The sequence below is a fragment of the Vigna radiata genome, unplaced genomic scaffold (genome assembly GCF_000741045.1).
Source record: "Vigna radiata var. radiata cultivar VC1973A unplaced genomic scaffold, Vradiata_ver6 scaffold_7, whole genome shotgun sequence".
Taxonomy (NCBI): domain Eukaryota; kingdom Viridiplantae; phylum Streptophyta; class Magnoliopsida; order Fabales; family Fabaceae; genus Vigna; species Vigna radiata.
Window position 1 is genome coordinate 2714011 of NW_014543262.1, and position 22786 is coordinate 2736796.

The window sequence follows — 22786 nt, forward strand, 5'->3', positions numbered from 1 at the left end:
TTATATTTAATTTTATAATAACAATAATAATAATTTTGTTAGTTTTTATTATCATAAAAACTGAATTTAACGAATACTAATAAGAGAAAAAGAAAAAGAAAATGTTGAAACATATTTACATCTATATAGGATGAATTTGAAAATTCAACATAGTTGAATCCATTGATTCTTATAGGATTTTTTATATTGTTATGAATATCGACTATTGTGTTTTACTTATAATATCAATGGGTAGATGACCAATTTTATCACTAAATATACGACGTAATAATTATTATTTTGCCATTAAATTTTGTTATGAATAAAAACTTAATTTAGTTCCTAAATATACAAAAAAAATCAATTTATTTTTAATAGTAAAACTTAATAATAAATACTTTACAATCTACTATTAACTTGGTTCTTAAAAGTATGTTTTAATAATAGAATAGTATCACAAACCTTAATTATTTAGATTTGTTTTTTCACATATTCTAATATTAAAATAAATATTTTGTACTGAATTAAGATCGCCTAATATAGCAATTTTCTAACTTTTCCTTCAAATTTTTTAAAATTAAAATAATTATTTTACCAATTTTTTTTTTATTGTTTGTTATTATTTTTGTAATCTTATATTATTTGCTAATTGAAGTAATGAATATGATATAATGAAGGTTGAAAATATAAAATAGGGGTTGACCGTTGTTACTGACTGCAGTGGGGAAATATAGAAGCGAAAAAAAAAAAGGTTAACAAGAGAAGGGTTAGAGAGATAAAGCAAGCACATAGGAACTGTAAAAAACCGTAGGGCAAGAAACCTGAGAGAAGCGGCATTTAAAATCCCTCCCTGAAACACAAACCCTTGCCGTTCCACCTTTGTTTTTCGTCTTCCCTCGCTTTTTTCAGTCTTCTTCTCTACGCACCACACCACACCACACTTTCTCAATTCCTCTGTCCTTCAATTCTTCATCGGTAAAACACAGACAGCGATGGCCAACGATCCCAGGCAGAACGAAGCCCAAGTGGCGCTAATTCTCGGCCCGGATTCCACTCATCTCGAATCCCTAATTTCACACTTGATGTCCTCCTCCAACGACCAGCGTTCTCAGGCCGAGTCTCTCTTCAACCTCTGCAAGCAGTCCCGCCCGGAATCCCTCCTCCTTGGCCTGGCCCACCTCCTCCACACCGCCCCCAAACCGGAGACCCGAACCATGTCCGCTATCCTCCTCCGCCGCCACCTCACGCGCCACCACGACTCTTTCCTCTGGCCTCTCCTCTCCCCGGCCGCCCGCTCCTCCCTCCATTCCGTCCTCCTCTCCTCGCTCCAACAAGAGCCCATCAAATCCATCTCTAAGAAGCTCTGCGACACCATCTCCGAACTCGCCGCCGCAATTCTCCCCGACGACCCCTCCGCCTGGCCCAATCTCCTCCCCCTCCTCTTCCAGTGGGTCACCTCTCCCGAACCCAGGCTCCAGGAAGTCTCCCTCCTTATATTCGCCCAATTAGCGCACTACATCGGTCAAACCCTACTTCCTCAATTGTCCACTCTTCACTCTGTCTTCCTCCGCTGTCTCCACTCTTCCACCCCCTCCGACGTCCGCATCGCTGCCCTCGCCGCCTCCATCAACTTCATCCAGTGCCTCACTAGTTCCTCTGACCGCGACCGCTTCCAGGACCTCCTTCCTCTCATGATGCAGACGCTCACCGAGGCACTGAATTCCGGCCAGGAGGCCGTCGCGCAGGAGGCGCTCGAACTCCTCATCGAGCTCGCTGGTACCGAGCCGCGGTTCCTCCGGCGCCAGATTGTCGACGTCGTGGGCTCCATGCTGCAAGTTGCGGAAGCCGAGGCCTTGGAGGAAGGGACGCGGCACTTGGCGATTGAGTTTGTTGTAACTCTCGCCGAGGCCAGGGAACGTGCCCCTGGGATGATGAGGAAGTTGCCGCAGTTTGTGAGGAAGCTTTTTGGCGTTTCGCTGAATTTGGTCCTGGATATTGAGGATGATCCTGCATGGCACGCTGCAGTGGACGAGGAAGAGGATGCTGGTGAGACCAGTAACTATGCGTTTGGGCAGGAATGTTTGGATAGGCTTTCGATTGCGCTGGGCGGGAACACCATAGTGCCTGTTGCTTCTGAGTTGTTGCCCACTTACTTGTCTGCTCCTGAGTGGCAAAAGCACCATGCTGCACTCATTGCGCTTGCGCAGATTGCTGAGGGTTGTTCCAAGGTATCATCACTTGCTTTGGTATTTTTGCTGTTAACTGGGTATTGTGATTGTGATTTTGGCCTTTTCTTGTTTTTATGTTTGGACCTGTGTGGATGAATTTCATAGGTAGCAGTAAATAAAGACGCTTTATGTTTTTGGGCGTTTCTCTCTTAAATTGTGAGGCGGTGTAGGTGATGATAGAAAGTATGTCCTTGATCTGCTGGCCATTCATAATTGATCTTTTTACTATTTATTAGGTTAGCTGCATCTGTGTTTGTTCTCATGTTTCTATCTTGTGCTTTGTGTTAAACCTTTGTGTACGGTTACCGGTATTTGATGATTCGTGTAGGTATGCTATTCATTACGTTTTACTTTGTTATAAATGTGATACTTCTTTTTGATGGGAATCCAAAATGCAGTAACTATGTCTTTGTTTTTATGGGTTGAGTGTATAATGTTCATGATGAGCTGGAAGAAAATTATTTCCCGTGTACTTTTCTGTGTCTCTAAGATTGTGATATTTGATGGTGCAGGTAATGATAAAGAATCTGGAACAGGTGTTATCAATGATTTTAAATTCATTTCATGATCCCCATCCTCGAGTGCGATGGGCAGCTATAAATGCAATTGGGCAGTTGTCCACGGATTTGGGGCCAGATTTGCAGGTTAAATTTCACCACTTAGTTCTTCCGGCTTTGGCTGGTGCGATGGATGATTTTCAAAATCCAAGAGTACAGGTTTGTTATTTTGCTTTTTGTTTGGATTAGGTACATTGACTGCCAATGTAATAAATCTAGTCATGCTCTCCTTTTTTTTTCTAAAGATGTACAAATTTTGTTTTGTTCCATTGCATTTTCTCATTCATATTAAGCTACAAGATGGGCACTAAATTAGCTTTACTGTATGCTATTTTGTGTTCTTTCTTTTGTTCTTGAACATGTATGTATTTCAGGAAATAATATGGCATTTCTGTCCAACGTAATGGTTGAGTTTGGTTTTTCATGACCAAAGCAATCTCATGTAGCTGTCATCTTGTGTTACCTGAAGTATTTTATTTTTTATAGGTTCTGGTGATCACATATAAATGCAAACCTAGTAGTTACTGCCATTAGTCTGCTCAGTTATCTCAAGGCTTTGGCAGAGGCTTTTCACAATCTTAACAAACATTTACATTTAAGAAAGTTAAATGGACAGGGTGAATATGCAGTTTTAACATCTTCAGTGTTCTGTCATTATTATTTATCATCAGTTGAATATGGCTTATGTGAGTAACTACTTTGAAATATCAGAGTTCTTCTACCCCAAAAGTCTCTTCAGAGTTAATGGATCTGCTGTTTAGTGCCACTGTTTTTTACTTGTCTGCTTAAAATTTTAAGATTCCTGAGATTTGTTAATTTGTTTAATTCAGATTCAGAAATTCAGTACTCTTACTCATCACTTTTTTATTTGTTTGTTGCAGGCTCATGCTGCTTCTGCTGTGCTAAATTTCACTGAGAATTGTACCCCTGATATTCTAACACCTTACTTAGATGGGATTGTGAGCAAACTTTTGGTACTCTTGCAGGTATTGACTTATTTGGATATCTAGCTGGCGAGAAAATTTTCGGTCATGTATGATGTTTTCCTTGTTTGGACTTTGTGGTTGGAAACAAATATCACACAATGGATTCTCCTTGGTTTCTTTTTTTGTAGTATTAGGTGTGAACTTGGATATGGGATGTAAGTCTTATATTGAGTAGTATGAGATGCTTGGTGGAGTATCCAAGTGTTTGTTAGCATAAAGTGACAGTGTTCAGTTTTCCCCTGGGCTTTTAGCAACGGGTACCCCATCTACTTGAGGGCTTATCAATTGGTATCATAGTTAGGTCGTTGTCTTGGAAAACACTATAAAGTCGAGTGAAGTGTCATAAAGTGTGAGCAATGGGAACATCAGCTTTTAGGGGCGGTGCTGTATTTGGACCTTGGATATTAAGGAGTGTCTAAGTCTCACATATGCTTGATGATGTATATGTCATGTTGCATGTTTAGTATAGTTATTTTCCTGGAGTGATTTGTTGCTTTTATCTTTTCCTAGAATTGAGCTAAACCAATATTGCACATAGGTTTGTTTATTATTTGTTTCTTAATTGTATGCATCTTACGGATATTTTGTTTGACCCCCCATTGTGTGCAAGTGTTTTTTTTTATGCCTTTGGGATGATTGGTGTACAGACATATGATAATCTTTTCTTTCTCTTGCCTTGGTTCTAGAATGGCAAGCAAATGGTTCAAGAAGGGGCTTTGACAGCCTTAGCATCGGTTGCAGATTCTTCACAGGTACTTATGTAGCTAATATTCTCCATTGCAGTAACAATGCTTTTAACTTCTATATTTAATATATAAGAATGTTGTGACGACAGGAGCAATTTCAGAAGTATTATGATGCTGTGATGCCATACTTAAAAGCTATTCTAGTTAATGCAAATGATAAATCTAATCGGATGCTTCGAGCCAAAGCTATGGAGTGCATTAGTTTGGTAGGAATGGCTGTTGGGAAGGAGAAGTTCAGGGACGATGCCAAACAGGTTAAATTTTAACTTTTAGTCTGAATTTTTGACTTGGTCCTCATTTATGTCTTTTTAAACTCATGTTATTTGTGGAAGTAGTAATTTTATATTCTTTCCTTTAATAGTTGTTTACTTTCTCTGTGGTAATAATTTGTTTTCATTTTTCCTTTACCAGGTCATGGATGTCTTGATGTCACTGCAGCAGTCTCAACTGGATGCTGATGATCCAACTGCTAGTTACATGTTACAAGTACAGTCTTTTTACCAGTTGTTTCCATCAACTTATCTATAATTCATTTTTTCCTTCTAGTTAAAATTCTTATAAATCTCAAATTTTTACTTGGCTTCCATGCATCCAGGCATGGGCACGGCTTTGCAAATGCCTTGGACAAGATTTTCTCCCATATATGGGTTTTGTGATGCCTCCTCTAATCCAGTCTGCACAGCTTAAGCCTGATGTGACCATTACATCTGCAGATTCTGATACTGAATTTGACGAAGATGATGACAGGTGCCTTTTCAGTTCTTTTTCATAAATTGTTGATACCTTGTTTTAGTCTGTGTTAGCAATACTTGTCTAGAGCAGTGTGGGATGGTGGTGAGGCTTGTGATGTGTTTTGGAGTTGCAGTTGGGTGGCCACGTTTGGGCTTCTGGGGTGTTTTGTTGCATTATTTATTTGAAGGCCTACTAAAAACTGCAGTTCATGACCTCCATTTTTCTGCTGTCAACCTTCCATTTTTTGTCAACTTATGGGTTGTGGGTCCTTCGGGTTTCTTGATTTAGTATTCTCATTTGTCCTCTGTTGGGCTTTGGTCCTCAATTTGGGTCCAATATCATATTTTCGGTCAGTTGCCTTTTAACTTATAATATGTGGATATATAGTATAATATACTAAACCAAATAATAATAAATATAATAGTATTAATAGTATATAAAAAATATATTTAATCTTTTAAATAATTACATATCACACAATATAGTAAATTCAATAGAATAAAATATTATATAATTATATAATAATATAATATTTATATATTATAATACAAATAAGTAGTAATGAATATAATAAACTAATTAATTGCACCAATAAAAGCTAAGTCAAACTTACCACATAATATAATAAGCTAAATAATAAAAAATATAGTAATAATAGGAAATATACACAATATATGTAACAGATAAAAAATAATATAAATATATATACATATATTGTTAGATAAGACAATCAGTATACATGTAAAAATCTAGAATAATGTGTGTATATAAATTTCATAAAAATATTAGAATGGTGGTCATTCTGCTATTTTATCTCACTTTTAGGGTTGGCTGCTCCACTCTGCTATCTGGGAATGGCAACTAGGGTTTTAGTATGATGTGATATGCAATTTGTTCTTCATTTTCATTTCCTCGGGATGCCCTTCCCTGTATTTGAGCTTTTACATCAGTCTTTATTGTGAAGACATTTTTATCTATTTATGATAATGTGAGCTACATATGATATTTTCTTTTATTAATTTCTATTTGTACGAACAAATAATTTCCTAAACTTCTATGTATTAGACCTTTATGTTTGGACATGTATTTTTTGATAAAGACTTTATAGCGGTCCAAACAGTTGTCTTCAGGCCTAGTTTGGTTAACGTGAGAGGATGTCTTATCTTGGGCTTAAATTTTAAGTAACAGTTTTCTTGCGATATATGACCTTTCATTCTCGAATGTTATGGAAGAAGGGAATAAGCACAGAGAAAGGAGACATAGATTATGCTGATGGATAATACTTTTGTATGTGGCTGTTGTTTTTGTAGCATCGAAACAATTACACTTGGGGATAAAAGGATAGGCATTAAGACTAGTGTCTTGGAGGAGAAGGCTACTGCTTGTAACATGCTATGTTGCTATGCTGACGAGTTGAAGGAAGGATTTTTTCCTTGGATTGACCAGGTTGATTTTGTTTTATATTTTATTGGCATTTTCCAGTCCTAGATATTTTATTGGCTAACTTTGTGAAATCATCTAGGTTGCTTTCACATTGGTTCCACTTCTTAAATTTTACTTCCATGAAGAAGTTAGGAAGGCAGCAGTTTCAGGTATTTTCTTAAATTTGATATTTTTTATTTATATCCTTCAGCACCCTTAATGATTTTTTTAAATGTCACTTGCCTGTTTTTTTAATGTAGCCATGCCAGAACTGTTATCCTCAGCGAAATCAGCTGTAGAGAAGGGACAATCACAAGGTCGGGATGAGACTTACATAAAGCAGTTGTCTGATTATATAATACCAAGTTTGGTGGAGGCTTTACACAAGGTTAAAATCCTGCCTATCTATTATTCTGATAATTTGGTATCCATACTGCCGTTTTTGTGTGCTTATATAAATATATATTTTGTCTTGCAGGAGCCAGAAGTAGAAATTTGTGCAAGCATGTTGGATGCATTGAATGAATGCATACAGGTTTGTAACATCCCTCTATCATGGTGGAAGATTTGTAAGTTATCTTTATATCTGAAATGTAACAGTTTTGATGCATACAATCTTATGTACAGTCTGTCAATTATTTGAATGAAGGTGATGCCCAAAATAGTTTATGGGAGAGACAATTTTGTCCATGATGTGTGTTCTGGTTCTTAAGTAACAATATGCCTTGAAAGAATGTTACATAGACTAGAATTTGTATATCACACTAGATAATTGAATAATTTGGGAACTTTTTTTCTGACTTTCTACAATAGAAAGAGAATAGCATTAGTGGCATGACTACTTTTTCTGCTATTCTTACTCATTGTACACAGTGCCTACAAACTTCGTAAAATTACAGTTTATTCCTTTGCAAATTAGAAATATAATTTATGAGCATAAGTCACACATCCTAAGAAAATATGAACTACTTTTGAACGCAAAAATAGGACAGCAAGGCTTCCCTATACCTGGTGATCCAGATAGGGAGGGGGTAAGTAGAACCACCATGTGAATCCAACAAATGAAGGAGTAGAAGAAGTGGGAAGATAGAGGGGATGAACACCATTGCAGGAAAGAAACAAGTGTGCCACAGATGAATTTTTCAACTGTAGAATGACAGTTTGAAGTATACTTGTTTTGTCTTTTAGTATTATCCAATTGTTTATTACTTGTTTGTCATTGTTTATTACTCCGTACTTGTTTGTCATTGTATGTTGTCATATAATTCTGCATCTGTGTTCATATTTGTTTTATATGTCATGGTTGAACATGGATTTGAGGCTATTTTCTGCTGTTCTAAAATCTCAGGTGATTTTATTTATTGTCTCTTAGCTGTTTTTTAAAACTGAAGTTGGATAGGATTTGTTTCTCTCAGGTCTCTGGACCACATCTAGATGAAAAGCAAGTACGGAGTATTGTTGATGAGATTAAACAAGTCCTTACAGCCAGTTCTACAAGAAAACATGAAAGAGCAGAGAGGGCCAAAGAAGAGGACTTTGATGCTGAAGAAAGAGAACTACTCAAGGAAGAAAATGAGCAAGAAGAGGATCTTTTTGATCAAGTATGTTCAGTAATCTGAGTCCTTTAGTTTAATTCTTTTCTATGTGCTGTCCTAACAATTATTTTAATCATTGTGTTCTAGGTTGGTGATTGCTTGGGAACTTTGATAAAAACATTCAGGACATCCTTCTTGCCGTTCTTTGATGAGCTGTCCTCGTACATAACACCTATGTTTGTAAGTTTCTTTCTGTCTATCTAATAATACATCTTTGATGCTAGAATTAGTCTTAAGTTTTTGACGTTCTTGCTTTGAAGTTGTCTATCTTTCCTCTCATTGCATTTCCTTTTGTTTTTTGTGAAATCTTTTTCCGTCAGGCAATTAATTTGAATGAAAAAAATAATCTTGTCTAGCTATTATCTTTGTTTCCTAAGTTGATATTCATTTTTCCTGATTGTTATGTATGCCCTTTTTTTATTGGGGAAAAGGCCATGTAGTTAGTGAAAAAAGTGGATAATATCACGTGAACTAGCCTCTATCATGACAATGCAACCTCCTTAAATGCTTTTGTATGAAATTTGGTTTTATTAAGGGAACATGCTAATGTTCTGATCCCCCTTCCCAGAGCACACGAAAATAACTTGGATTATGTCAATTACTAATTTACTACTGAACTACTTGCCTATATTTGTGAATGTGGACATTTTTTAAATTTGTACAAATTACGAGGTTAGAAATGTTTTCCGCTCTGTTTTCTGATCTCATTCCGTCCCTCTGCCATTTATAATCAGGGCAAAGATAAAACCTCAGAGGAAAGGAGAATTGCCATCTGTATATTTGATGATGTTGCTGAGCACTGTCGTGAAACTGCTCTCAAGTAAGTGCTTCCTCCTTGTGGGAGTTCCCTGTCTTTCGTTTTTGTGTGGATTTTCTACATTTCCTTGCAAAAAATATTTTGTCCCCTTTACCCTGAATGATTTTGTTCTATATTTTTACATGCTTCTTTTTGTCGTACAGATATTATGATTCTTTCCTTCCATTCTTACTAGAAGCTTGCAATGATGAATATCCAGATGTTCGACAGGTTAACTTCCCCTTCTTGGTTTACTGCATATTAATGTTGCTTTCCATTTTTAGAATATAATTTGAGATAATAATAGTCTCAATAATTAAATGTTTTTTGCAGGCTGCTGTTTATGGTGTTGGTGTTTGTGCTGAGTTTGGTGGATCTGTTTTCAAACCCCTTGTTGGAGGTTAGTTGCCCAATACCACCATTTAACTGTTTTTCCGTGGCCAACTATATGTCTTTTTTATTTAATTTTTTATCTGCTCTACTGCAGAGGCACTCTCAAGGTTAGATACTGTGATAAGGCATCCAAATGCACAACTTCCTGATAACGTAATGGCATATGACAATGCTGTTTCAGCTCTTGGAAAAATATGCCAGTTTCACCGTGATAGCATAAATGCAACCCAGGTATATTACATTTTGGTGCTCCATGTCTCTGCTGTCTTTTAAAACGCTTCTGTTTACTTGATCTAGCTTGTGATCCTGATGTCATTTTAAAAATTGTAAGTTGGTACGAAGTCATATTGCTTGGTGTAGTATTTGTGCTATATGATAATGGTGATTTTTTTTATCTTTGGAGTAATGGTCAAGTCGTTGGCTTTATCCAGATCATGTCCTGATAAGGCGAGTCTTTCAGCTTTTGCTGAATTTACTTTCTGGATTTCTTTGGCACGTTTTTTCTAGTAATGCTGGAAAAACTGGGGTTTCTGGATAGACACAGACAAACATAATAATATGTTTACTGTGTTTAATTGAGTCAGTCCCTGAGCCAGAGGATGAAGGTATTTTATTTTACATACGGTTCAAAATTCTTGAATGACTTTGTCCGAGTCATTCACATCAGGAAAACTCTGCCTCTATCAGTAATTGATACTTTTCTGAAGAGGACTTCGACACAATTGTGGAAGAATTTTCTAATCATAATTTGTTCTTTATCATTTACTTGGTGGGTTCTCCGAACATTTTAGGCCGAAAACCCTGGTTTAGGATAAGATGTATTAGGTCCTGACACTCATTTTGAATCCTTGAGGAAAATGATAGATTAGACTAAAGCCCTCTGCTTGTAGGTTTTGTTTCTATCCTAACCGTTTATTGCTTTGTATCAGGTTGTTCCTGCCTGGCTGAGTTGCTTGCCTATAAAAGGTGATTTAATCGAGGCTAAGGTTGTGCACGACCAACTTTGTTCAATGGTTGAAAGGTGGAATTCTAATCCAGGACATGTTTTGATTGATTTCTATTTACCGATATATGCTGCCTCTTATTCTTTTTTTGGTGGTTGTCTTTGGTATTTGTTATATATATATATATATTGAACCAACACTTTTGAATTTCAGATCAGATAGAGAACTTATAGGTCCCAACAATCAATATCTTCCCAAAATTGTCGCAGTTTTTGCTGAGGTATTTTAGTGCCAGTTCTTTTAGTTGGTGCTGTTAGATTCTGGCCCCACTTTTCCATTCTAAAACGTATTGTGCTTTGTGCATCAACTGTGGTGCAGGTTTTATGTGCGGGAACTGATCTGGCAACTGAACAAACTGTAAGTCGAATGATTAATCTATTGAGGCAGCTACAACAGACTTTACCACCTTCAACCCTTGCTTCAACCTGGTCATCCTTGCAGCCTCAGCAGCAACTTGCACTTCAGTCCATCCTCTCATCCTAGTTATTTTCTCACCTTCATCAGATGCCACCTCTATTGTCATGTGATGTCATTGTTGCCTTTTCAGAAGCTGCATTGTCAGGTCAAATTCATTCCTTTATCAGCATAATTGGAGTATTTTTCTTAGATAAGCAGCTGCGTCTGATTCGTGTTTCATGATTGCTGACCTTGGTTTAGAAAGCCAAGAGTTGTGAGGTATGGCTTTGTCGCAGAGGCAGAGCAGTGTTGAGTTGGTTGGATGGGAAACAGTTTTGGTGTGGAATGTGTATACTGTGTTACAGTCAGAAGGAGTTCTGAAATGAACAGTGACTGCATCCTGTCTGGATGATGGGGTGGGGCGTGACCGAGTCATGCATGACTCAGAAAAATCGCATAGCATTCTTTTGTTTATTTTGAGTTGTAACAGTTTTGATGGGTCGTTTCTTTGGGAGGTTGGAAACAGTTTGTCATAGTTTAATTTATTTGTATATCTGCATGCGTCTTTCCTTTTGCGCTTCCCCCCACTATACGTTCTGATATGCATGTAGGGTAGAAGAAAAGAACAGAGTTAACTTTTAGGTTGTTTTGATTATGAGAAAAGGAGTTCTTTCAAAGTAATCTTCATTCGTTTGGTTGTATAAAATAAAAAGAAAAAAAGTATGAAGACTTCATTCATATGTAGCAAAGTGAAAGAAGGAAGGGTAAATTTTGTTTATGAAAAGAACGCCATCTTTATCTTTTACTGAAAAACTGGTGTAGTTCACGGTTTGTGTTTTTTCTTCTATAGTTTATTTGATTGTTCCAAGAGGAATATCAAAATTTTGCTTTTGATAACGAAGAACTTTTATCCAATTTTATAAATGAATTCATCTTATTACACCAAGAGTTGAGTGCTGGTAAACAATTATAACACATTTTCTTTCAATTAAGAATTGAATCTAGAATGATATTGTTAATCATAAATGAGTTGTATTGTAATCGCTATATCATAATTTATTGATAAAATATTTCTTATTTAATTTATTATATTTTTATTATATTCATTTTAATTGAGAAAATTGCATATGCATGCCCGAAATTGGGACAAGCAACCTTCTATTCTTCTAATTTTTATATAAATATTCATTTTTTATGATTTTAATAAATGATATCTATATATTATATTTTTAATAAATAATACTTATGAAGTACAAATTGAAGAATTTTTAGGAGCAAAAAATATTTTAGTTGTAGAAGAATTGTACTATTATATCATTTTTTAAGGTCTTTTTAACTGATACGTACAACTCTACTCAATCCTCTTTTTTGTTTAAAATTCTCCGAGAGAATGGTAACATAAAAGAAAGACTACTTTGTAATCTAGTTTGCCAGGTATAATGCAATACCTTGTTTGTTAATTTTTTTCTTCTTTCCTTGTTTCGATTATAAGTCTATTGAGGTGTAAAATTCTATTATAATTTTGTTCTTGAATGGTGTCTCAAAAGAATTTTCAAGTTCTAAGTGATGTGAGATTATTAATTGTGGTAGGATATAAGTTCTCTAGTCACGGTTTAAGGAGAATGAGTGTTCATCTTTAATAAGGACTTAAGGAAATTGATGATTTTAGTGTTATAATCCTGTTATTGGTCTCACGATGGATGTCAATGTTTCGATTCTAAGTTTGTCGTGTGACATCGTTAAGGTCAATCATTCTTGAAGTATTGTCCACTTTGGAGCTTGTACTCTATCATGATTTTGTCCTTAAAATACACCTCTAAGGATGGAAGGAGTATTGAAACTGTCTTATACCTTGACTTTTAATCAATGTGAGACTAGAGCGTGATAGGAACATAAGCCCCCCAGTTGAGATATAAGGGCAATGAATATTCATCTCCAGTGAAGGGCTTAAGGAATCGATGATCCGTCTTAAAACCTTGTTATCGATCCCAGGATAGGTGTTAATGTTTACTGAATGACATCGTTAGGTTTAATCATCCCTCATCTGAGGTATTTTTTGTTTTGGAGTCTATGCTTTGTCAATTTTTCATCCTAAAAAGGCACCTCAAAGGATGGAAGGAGGAAAGAGTATTTAAATTATCTTAGATCTCGATTTTTAAGTGATGTAAGACTATTGACGTGGTAAGAATAAGAGTAAATGCCTTTCAACTTTTGAAATATCTCAATTCTTTTTTGTTCTAGTGTTTGAACTCATTATTTGTTTGATCAAATAAAAAAAATGATTAAATTGACTAGTTTAACTTGTAACCGAATATTTATATTATTTGAATATATTGCACCATGTCTTTAGGATTTGATGATTTTTCTACCTTTAATAACTATTACTTCGAATGTAACTAATTTTCAGATAAGAAAACCTAATTTTAGATGTATGATTTAAGAGGTTGTGGATAATGGTGGTTGTTGAATTGGTGATTTGGGTTAGAAATTTAATTTGATGAATTTAGATAATTTATGTGAATTTTAAATTTGATAATGATTTAGAAGTTTCATATTGAGTATTATTTATTAAATTAAGCAAATCTTTTTCACTATGTTCAAAATTGTTCGACATATGTAACATGTAATCTACAAATCATTTTTATAAAAAGTAAAATAGTCATTTCAAAAACTTTAGGAGTGCGTGAAGAAATTTTGGAAGTACAGGAACTAAAAGCCATCCAACTTCTCCATTCCTCGTTTTCTCACCTACCACATAAAAAATTTCGCACTTACATTCATTAATATATAAATTTTGTTTTCTCTTTCCCTCAAAAAATGAAATGAAAATTATCTTTTTTCTTTTACTTAAGAGTGACAAAACAAACCAACTCGGTCCGTTTAAGTCTAGATAGACATTGATATTCCAAAAACAGGTTGGTAGTATGTCAATTAAAAACGGGTTGAATTTTTACAAATTGTTATGGTTTTCCTAGGTTGTGGAACTGGCCATCTGTTTTATTATTTTTTCTATATATCACATAGAAGTAGGTTGGAATTTTTAATTTTTTACATGAAAACGGGTTGATGAAAGACTATCGAGCTGAAAGGACTTATATTCGAGATGTTTCAAACTTCTATCGAGTTGTACTAGACCTCAGTCGAGTTGTATTAGACTTTGATCAAGTTGTATATATATCATTATCTTAGACAAGATGTCAGGTTGTGTTAATATGAAGTGTCATGATGTGAGTTATAATTTTTTTAATGAAACCAGAATCACATAATGACCCGATTAACTCACAAAGCTAGCTTGGCATGCCGGATTGGTTTAAGTTCTCGAGTTGAAAATATTATCCTGATCTGTCGTTTTTGGTCGGATTACTGAACTTGATCTTTTTTGCCATTTCTACTCTCACTTAACATAATAAATTGATCTATAGTTTAATTTGATGAACGATTTAATCTCTCTCTTTATATTTTATATATATATATATATATATATATATATATATATATATATATATATCACTTTCAATAGATCAAACCAAATATTATATTTTGTTGGTATATTGGTATGTTTTGGCGAGAAATGATTATTCTGGCTGTATCATAACAGAGGAGCTATATTAATTATGATTCATGTATTTGTCTCTGCGATTTGTACATAATTAGTAAAGGTTAAGTATTACTCATTTCAATTTGTATGAACTCATAGTTGAAGTAGTTGTAGTAGGTATCACATATGGGACTATATGGTGGCAAATGTTATATTTTATATATACAAAAAGCATGAGCATGCATCATTGACTTTAAATATTTCAAATAACTTTGGTACTTAAAATAATCTAAATGAGATAGAGTTTGATAAGTTTTAAGTGAAGTATAATAACTTTAAAAGGCATCAAAAGGTTGCATTTGATAAGGTATACCAAGAAGCTAAAGGATAATGATGTATAGAAAATTAGAGAGGGAGGGTTTCAGTTATTTGTTTTTCTTTGTGAAAGATTCTCATTGAAAATCTAAAGGTCCCCTTTACCTCATTAGTAGTTGAAGCATCTAACATCAAGCATCTCCCTCAATCTTATCTTCTTTATTCAAAATTAAAAAAGTGTTTTTCATTAAAGGAACACAAGGGCACTTTAACTCTTTCTTGTTAATCTTTTTTCCCCCTCTTTTGCTTTAAAAATTCTACACCAACATTTAGAAAGTTAGATTTTCTATTAGATTTTATCGGGGTTTTTAAGAGTTTTGGCAATAGGAGAGATGTAAAAGATATATTATATGAAGAAAATTGTTATTTTATTTTATTTGTATATTTTAGGTATATAGTAAAATATGACAAGATATCAAATATTTATAGTAGTTAAATAGATTTTCCAAGATAACATTACCATGTTGGATTGCTAATTTATTTAGTAAAATAAACTTGTGTCTTTTTCCCCATATCTTCATTCTTGTCTAGCGTGAGATCCATTGCAAACTTCTAGTGGCATGCAATATTTAATGACTGAAAATTCATTTCATAATTAAAAGGAAAAAAGAGTTGGAGGGTTAAGTTAAAGTGAATAGTTGTTTTAGGTTAGCTAATTGTGTCCTGAATGAATTAAGAAAGAAGAGAAGGACAATGTCACAGATATCAAAACCTTGGAATTGGTTGAAATAAGGTGAAGAAGAATCTATGAATAAAACATGTTAGAGGGAACAAAATGTCCTTGGTGACGTGAGAAGAGGGGTTCAACTTACCACAAACGCAGCACGCACGATAAGATATGTCCATGTTTCTCAATCTTTTATATATATAATTATTATCGACAAAACATTATAGATGAGAGTGTCAAGCATGGCTCTAATGATCTGTTTGTTTATAAAGGATCATTTTGGGGCCTCCATCTGGCACCCATTCATGCATTCACTACCAAACTTTCAACTGTTTGACTTAGCAAAATGTGAGGACAAAGACTTCCTACTAAGTATTATAATAACTACTCTCTTTCTTTTTTCCCTTTTTTCCACTGTTGCTTTTATCTATGTTCTAGCCCTTTCCATGATTTGCCAAACTAGGCGTTGACCCAAATCCTGCTTTTATGACCGTTTCAAGATGGTGGAATTGTATGCAACAGTATGTGCTAATTAGTCTTTTTGCTCTAAAAGAGTGGAAGTAATTATGTATTTATTTCTTGTGATGTTCATTTTCTTATTGAGAGAAAAAGACTAAAACTACATCAAATGATTCTGTTTCAGACACATTTTTCAAACTGAGGCTTGACTCTTTCGGTAATGCAATGCTCAGAAAAGACATACGTTCATACACAGGGGCGGTTGAAAAGTAAAGGGTGATATATTGAATTTGAAGAGGATACCCTGTCTGCATCATGTCATATTTTAAATATGCTTTCAAAAAGTTAAACAATTAACAAATCCCATGATGTGCATCTTATATATTAATCCCACTTGCTTGCTCAAAAGTTAGGCACCTTTTTCAATCCTATGTGTGTGTGTATATATTATATATAATATATGTATATATATTCTCACAGCTTGCAAACAATAACATGAAAATTAAGTAATAGCTAGCTTTCCATCAACATTGTGAGAGCTATAAACAATTTCTGGTCCTCTTGTCTTGTTTCTTGAAACATATTCATCACAAGTTCTACCGTTCGAGTAGACCATTTTGTTTGATAATAGTATTTGTGATGGAAATTCAATTCCAACAACCAAACCTGCAGCATCAGAAATCAGGCATTGCAGTCACCAGAGGAGGAAAGTTGAAAGGGCGAAGCAGAAGCAACAACAACAACAAATTTGTTGGGGTGAGACAAAGGCCTTCGGGGAGATGGGTGGCTGAGATCAAAGACACAACTCAGAAGATAAGAATGTGGCTTGGCACATTTGAAACAGCTGAGGAAGCAGCCAGAGCCTATGATGAAGCTGCATGCCTTCTTCGTGGATCAAACACTCGCACCAACTTCATCACTCATGTGTCCTTGGATTCCCCTCTTGCTTCTCGAATTCGTAATCTTCTTAACAACAAAAAAGGGATAAAGAAACAGGAAGATGCTAATGCTGTTGCTAATGCTAATAATGGAGCAGCTCCAAGAGTAAGCAGCACTGGCACTGCTAGTACTAGTACCACTACTACTACAACAACTACTGCTAGTACTCATAGTAATTCAAACAATGGCAATGGCAACAATGAGAAGTCTCTTTCTACCATGACACCTCAAAGTTCAAATCTGTTTGATGATGCTTATAAACCAGATTTGAGTAATTGCAGGGAGGATTTTGGGTCAGGTTATCAATCCAATACTTCATGGGGTTTTGGACCTGTCTTTGATCGTTTTCCCATTGCTCAAATATTGGATGTACCAAAGATTGATGATTGCCTCACTGATGCAGCTGACTTGGAGCTTTCTGAATTTGAAAGAATGAAAGTTGAAAGACAGATATCAGCTTCACTCTATGCAATTAATGGGGTGCAAGAGTACATGGAAACTGTTCAGGACTCCAGTGAAACTCTCTGGGATCTTCCACCTTTATGCTCATTGTTCTGCTAAACTTGAAGGTCTAAAAGATCCTGCAATTATTCCATCTGAATGTCAGTAGTCTTGTTTATTTTAATTTATTGAAAACTCGAGGGAGGAGTGTGGGATCTGGGCATTGATTGAAATATTACAATAACATTGGTGAGATATAATTTTGTTCTCAATGTGAGCAGGAAGATCAATGAGTTTCATTAGCCGCTTGTGAAAGCTCATTTTTAATTGTTATTGTGTAAAAAGTTTAAGCATTTAAGTTCTTCTTTTCACATCCTAAATGTCAAAATTGAATCTTAAAGTTTTCTATCAAAGTCTCCTTTCTAGGAATATGCAGTGTGAAAACCACACTTTGGAGGGCAAAGTAAGCAAATTAGAATCTTGGATCTTAGAGCCAAAATCAAAAGGACTATTCACGTTGATTTACATGGGTAAACAGTAGAATCACATTAATTTACTCTACACATGAAAGGGACAAGTACTATGTTTTCTTTGTTAGTAATTAATGGAAAATATGCTTCCATATCTTCTCAGATTTTGGTCCAATTGATTTTTCATAACTCATGCCTTTTGGTCATTTGCTTTGGTTATTCATTATTTACCCCAATCAATTGTAGATACAGAATTTGTCTCATTCTCTTGTCCCAAACATTAGCGGGTGAACCATCATAGAAATGATTTAACTTGAGAAACTTTATTTTATAACTTTGGGGATTAAGGGATAGGACTGAAATCAAATTACATATCACATCCAAGGATAAGGTAACATCTTACTTGGTCTTGTAGCTCTAGAATTCCCCTTTATTAGTACTCTACTCTACTTTCTTAATCCTTGTCCTCTCTTCTTTTCCATTTGGCTTGTTAAGACTGCATTGAGACTTAGCAACCAAGAATAACACCCTAAAACAGCCAAGTAAATATTACCAATTGCTAAACTCTGAATTAATGGAAAAAGCTAGACAGTGATTTGTTTTTATCTAAGAGTATTTTATGTTGGTATAATGAGTTTCAAGAAGAGACAAACTCCATGTCATGTAATTGGTATAAAACAGATGAAACCAAAACTGGTCAGCATAAGAGACCAGGAAGGAATAAAGAATCAATCTTATAGGCATGCTTACAAGGAATAGTTCAGCAAATATTTACAAAAGAAAATGAATAGAAATATTTATTGATAAGGATAGGCTGGTGACATATTTATTTTGTTGAAGATGTCAAATTTGACACTACAGAACATGAGAGGAGACAAATCCCGTCTAAACCTGGTGGTCATAGGTCTGGTATAGTCTCTTAAATGAAAAAGAAATAGCTTGTGCGGAGCCTACAAAGGCATACAAGTCAAGTTCTTTTTTACCAAACAAGTGACTTGGTAAATAACAAAGGCTTGTTTCATGCTATGTAACATCACTATTATAATATTCATGGCATGGTGGACTTCAAGTCTTCCACTACTGTTCAATACAGATGGAGGAAACTTTTTTCGTCACATTTCTTATTTTTCTCTTTAATCATGGAACAATATTTTCCACCAATGTTTAATATCATGGAAGTGTAGAAGTGGAACCACAGATCTTGAAATTGTTTCCTTCCTCAAACAGTTGGTTTTGCAATACAGAATTTCTCTCTGTCAAAATAGTTTGTTTCTGGATTTACTGGGAGGTTGAGATTGGTGGAGTGAACACGAATATAAATACACTACCCTTTTTCACCTCTTCATTTTCACACCAGTTAACTATCAGAAATTTGAGAAGATAGACAAATCACACCAAGTTGATGTGATTATACATAATTAGAGCTCAAAGAACAAGAGAGGACTTGCATTGAAGTAACTCATTGTATTAATAGAATTGATAAAAGATGCTGGATGATTAGCAAATATTCTTATTTATACTAGTGTTGTTATGTGTCTAACTAACTAGCTACAGGAGAAAATCTCAACCACTGATTATGGTGTTCCGTGCTCGTAACACCAATCTCGTTAAAAGCTAAGCAGAAGTTGCATGCAGCATAAGCTGTGGTTTTGTATTGGCTAGTTAAGATCTCAATCACCATTTGAAAGTATTGATTTACATGATTATAGTTTATCAGTAAACTCTAATCCTAACTAACCTTCCACGGGCAGAAAACACTGTATAGCCAATTTGTATCTGCAATTCCTCATTTTCTTTTGATATATTTTAAAAACTGCAAAATATAAACATCTGATTTATTTTAAATGATGGAAATTTCAGCATTCCTATCCTGTCATTTACTTTCACTGAAACAGAAAATGCAAGTATTTCAGAATGGCAAATACATGGCTGCTGCTGGTGAGAAAAACAATTGTCTCACTCAACACTTCAATATGAAAAAACAGTAAGAACAGAGCTAGTACACAACACAATGATGCTTAAAAAACAATGAACAAGGATAGACAGTAGATAGTGATGATGAAGATTTCAATAACTCTCCTCAGCTTCTTCTTCTTCTCCTTCTGCTCCAACCTCTTCATAGTCCTTTTCAAGAGCAGCAAGATCTTCCCGGGCTTCAGAGAATTCACCTTCTTCCATCCCTTCGCCCACATACCAGTGGACAAACGCCCTCTTAGCATACATGAGGTCAAATTTGTAATCAATGCGCGAGAAAACCTCAGCAACAGCTGTGTTGTTACTTATCATGCACACCGCTCGCTGCACCTTGGCAAGATCACCTCCTGGTACTACTGTTGGAGGCTGGTAGTTGATACCACACTTGAAACCAGTAGGGCACCTAAAATTTGCCACCAAAATCATCCTATAAGATTTTTGTTTCAAGAAAAATGAAAAACTCCAAAGAACATGTCTCAAAACTGGCTAACATTGGCTAAAAAGAACACATTCTAAACAATGGCATTCCAAGGAAGTATAATTACCAGTCAACAAACTGAACTGTTCTCTTTGCCTTGATATTTGAAACGGATGCATTTACATCTTTGGGAACGACGTCCCCGCGATACATCAGGCAGCATGCCATGTACTTGCCATGTCTTGGATCACACTTAGCCATCATACTTGATGGCTCAAAAACAGCACTGGTGATCTCAGGAACAGATAGCTGCTCATGGTATGCCTTTGCAGCAGATATTACAGGGGCATAAGATGAAAGCATGAAATGGATACGGGGATATGGCACAAGATTAGTCTGGAACTCAGTAATGTCCACGTTAATTGCACCATCAAATCTTAAGGAAGTGGTCAAGGAAGAGATAATTTGAGATATCAAACGGTTCAGGTTAGTGTAAGTTGGCCTTTCTATATCTAATGATTTTCTGCAGATATCATATATTGCTTCATTGTCCAAAAGCACAACCACATCAGTGTGCTCAAGAAGAGAATGTGTGGAAAGGACACTGTTGTAAGGTTCAACAACTGCAGTAGATACCTGTATGATAAACAGTACTATCATCAGGGCATTTCACATGGATAATCAACAATAATATAGAAAAAACAATTAATAAGCATACTATAAAACACGAGTTAACAAACACAAGAAATCCCAAGAGAATGTAGAGAAACAAATGAGAAAGTATCTGTATATCTAGCAAATAAGCCTACTGGGTAGTTTTCTTTATGACATTGTTACGTCGCGTATTAGAATATTAAAAAATATAATAGGGAACATCCTACTACATTTTACTGCATTTGTTTCCAACTGAATCAAGGAATAGAAAATCAGCAAGTCAAAAGGATCTTAACAAGTGTTTGATGATGCTCCACAAACAGATAATTTTACTTCCAATTTTTTCCAACGATTTTAAGAAAATACCTGAGGAGAAGGGTAGATGGTAAAACCAAGTTTAGATTTCTTTCCATAATCCACAGACAAACGTTCCAATAGTAATGATCCCAAACCAGAACCAGTACCACCACCAACCGCATTAAAAACCAAGAATCCTTGCAAACCAGTGCAATTGTCTGCTAATTTTCTGATACGATCAAGGCACAGTTCAACAATTTCTCTTCCAACTGCACCATAGGTACTCAATAAGTTGCATTGTCCAGCTAAACAAGGCAGTGAATAATCAATTTTGACCTGCATCAGAATTTGACTTACCAGTGTAGTGTCCCCTAGCAAAGTTATTAGCAGCATCTTCCTTGCCAGAAATTAATTGCTCAGGGTGAAATAGTTGTCTGTAAGCACCACTTCTTACTTCATCAATAACACTAGGTTCCAGATCAACAAATAAAGCCCTTGGAACATGCTTGCCAGATCCAGTCTCGCTGAAGAAGGTGTTGAAAGCATCATGTGCAATCCCAACTGTGGTATCACTGCAAGAAGATAGACATGACAATTATTTATACCAATGAAAAGGGAAAAATAATCAGAATGGATTCGTCAAAACAAAAATCAAGTTTCAGTTTCAGGGTAATGAGGAATTAGAAGCTTAGAAATTGATCAAATTCATTCAATATGTATTTGGCCCCCACATAACACCCCAGCAAGACCTCGCAATATCTCCAACAAATAATGGGAAACACAAGTTGAAACAACATTAGCAAATTAAATTATAAGATTCCAAATTACATTTAAAATGTAACTGTAGATTGGAGTTGTAATGCGTTGATCCAAATTGAGAGACAATCCTACTTGGCAGATTGCTACATAATGGAACTTTTATGTAAAAGAAGGGATTCTCGTCTTCAGAAAAGGCAGTACAACATTTATTCCTTTCCTTGTCACAGTTACAACGGCGTAATATAAACTGAATCATTTTTGTATACTAAGATGTTTCACAACAGACATGCCATAAAAATGGAGGAAACGTAATTAAGAAATAAACATGACATGATCAAGCTTAACATTATGATTTAAACCACATCTAACAGAAGATCCTCGATGAAAACAATAAAAAAGGTAAACTACCAATAATCACTTTCGAAAACATGTGAAGTTTCTGAATTGCATCTAGCTGATCAAGTAGGCCAAGTTGAAAATAGATGAAATTAGCTTTCTGATATTGAACGCAACAATTGAGTGAAAACGTACACCACAGTCAAAAGACCTAAAGGATCAACACTTTCATGAAGATACAACCTACCCTATGCAGAATTCGTGTAAACAACACATAAAACAGTAATGATCGTAGAAAGCAGTATACCTAGGCATGGTGCCATCAGGGTTAATTCCATGCTCAAGGCAATACAACTCCCAACATGAATTTCCCACCTGAATTCCAGCTTGTCCGATATGAATGCTAATGATCTCTCTCATCTTCTGTGTATTATCAGCTTCTCTCTGTGATGCAAACAAAAGTCACAAGGAGGAGCAAACTGCAAGGAGAGAAAGCAAAGAAGATTCCTTGATATTTGTTTTTATATCTTTGGAGTTAGAACAGCTTGACACATAAACACATGTGAAGGATGGAGAAAAAAGTCAAGTGGGTAGAAATTATAAGAATTGATGAATATCTTAAATT

General features: G+C 35.3%; 3 protein-coding genes across 3 annotated transcripts; 2 read left to right on the forward strand and 1 right to left on the reverse strand.

The window, feature by feature from the left end:
* Positions 1-764: 764 nt before the first annotated feature.
* On the forward strand, positions 765-11404 carry LOC106753909 (importin-5). The gene is made up of 20 exons (XM_014635791.2): positions 765-2207; positions 2720-2923; positions 3646-3750; positions 4437-4502; positions 4586-4750; positions 4908-4982; positions 5092-5243; positions 6539-6674; positions 6751-6820; positions 6911-7038; positions 7129-7185; positions 8066-8251; positions 8333-8425; positions 8980-9065; positions 9206-9272; positions 9375-9441; positions 9529-9665; positions 10364-10455; positions 10592-10658; positions 10757-11404. The coding sequence occupies exons 1-20, from the start codon at positions 972-974 to the stop codon at positions 10919-10921; spliced, it is 3354 nt and encodes a 1117-aa protein (XP_014491277.1). The 5' UTR covers positions 765-971; the 3' UTR covers positions 10922-11404.
* A 4741-nt stretch (positions 11405-16145) lies between these two features.
* On the forward strand, positions 16146-18113 carry LOC106753916 (ethylene-responsive transcription factor RAP2-11). Its single transcript, XM_014635799.2, has one exon. It carries the CDS (start codon positions 16513-16515, stop codon positions 17371-17373), a length of 861 nt encoding a protein of 286 aa, XP_014491285.1. The 5' UTR covers positions 16146-16512; the 3' UTR covers positions 17374-18113.
* A 1431-nt stretch (positions 18114-19544) lies between these two features.
* On the reverse strand, positions 19545-22732 carry LOC106753915 (tubulin alpha-1 chain). The gene is made up of 5 exons (XM_014635798.1): positions 22469-22732; positions 21424-21638; positions 21136-21335; positions 20243-20751; positions 19545-20100 (listed from the first exon to the last, which is right to left on the reverse strand). The coding sequence occupies exons 1-5, from the start codon at positions 22579-22581 to the stop codon at positions 19791-19793; spliced, it is 1347 nt and encodes a 448-aa protein (XP_014491284.1). The 5' UTR covers positions 22582-22732; the 3' UTR covers positions 19545-19790.
* Positions 22733-22786: the final 54 nt, after the last annotated feature.

Bases quoted from the DNA above. Each gene is read 5' to 3' on its own strand.
- LOC106753909 (XM_014635791.2), top strand. From the start codon at position 972: ATGGCCAACGATCCCAGGCAGAACGAAGCCCAAGTGGCGCTAATTCTC. The intron at 7,039-7,128 runs GTTAAAATCCTG...TTTGTCTTGCAG, and splicing joins TGGTGGAGGCTTTACACAAG to GAGCCAGAAGTAGAAATTTG. The intron at 7,186-8,065 runs GTTTGTAACATC...TGTTTCTCTCAG, and splicing joins CATTGAATGAATGCATACAG to GTCTCTGGACCACATCTAGA.
- LOC106753916 (XM_014635799.2), top strand. From the start codon at position 16,513: ATGGAAATTCAATTCCAACAACCAAACCTGCAGCATCAGAAATCAGGC.
- LOC106753915 (XM_014635798.1), bottom strand. From the start codon at position 22,581: ATGAGAGAGATCATTAGCATTCATATCGGACAAGCTGGAATTCAGGTG. The intron at 20,752-21,135 runs GTATTTTCTTAA...TTTATCATACAG, and splicing joins CCATCTACCCTTCTCCTCAG to GTATCTACTGCAGTTGTTGA. The intron at 20,101-20,242 runs GTAATTATACTT...GGCAAATTTTAG, and splicing joins ACAGTTCAGTTTGTTGACTG to GTGCCCTACTGGTTTCAAGT.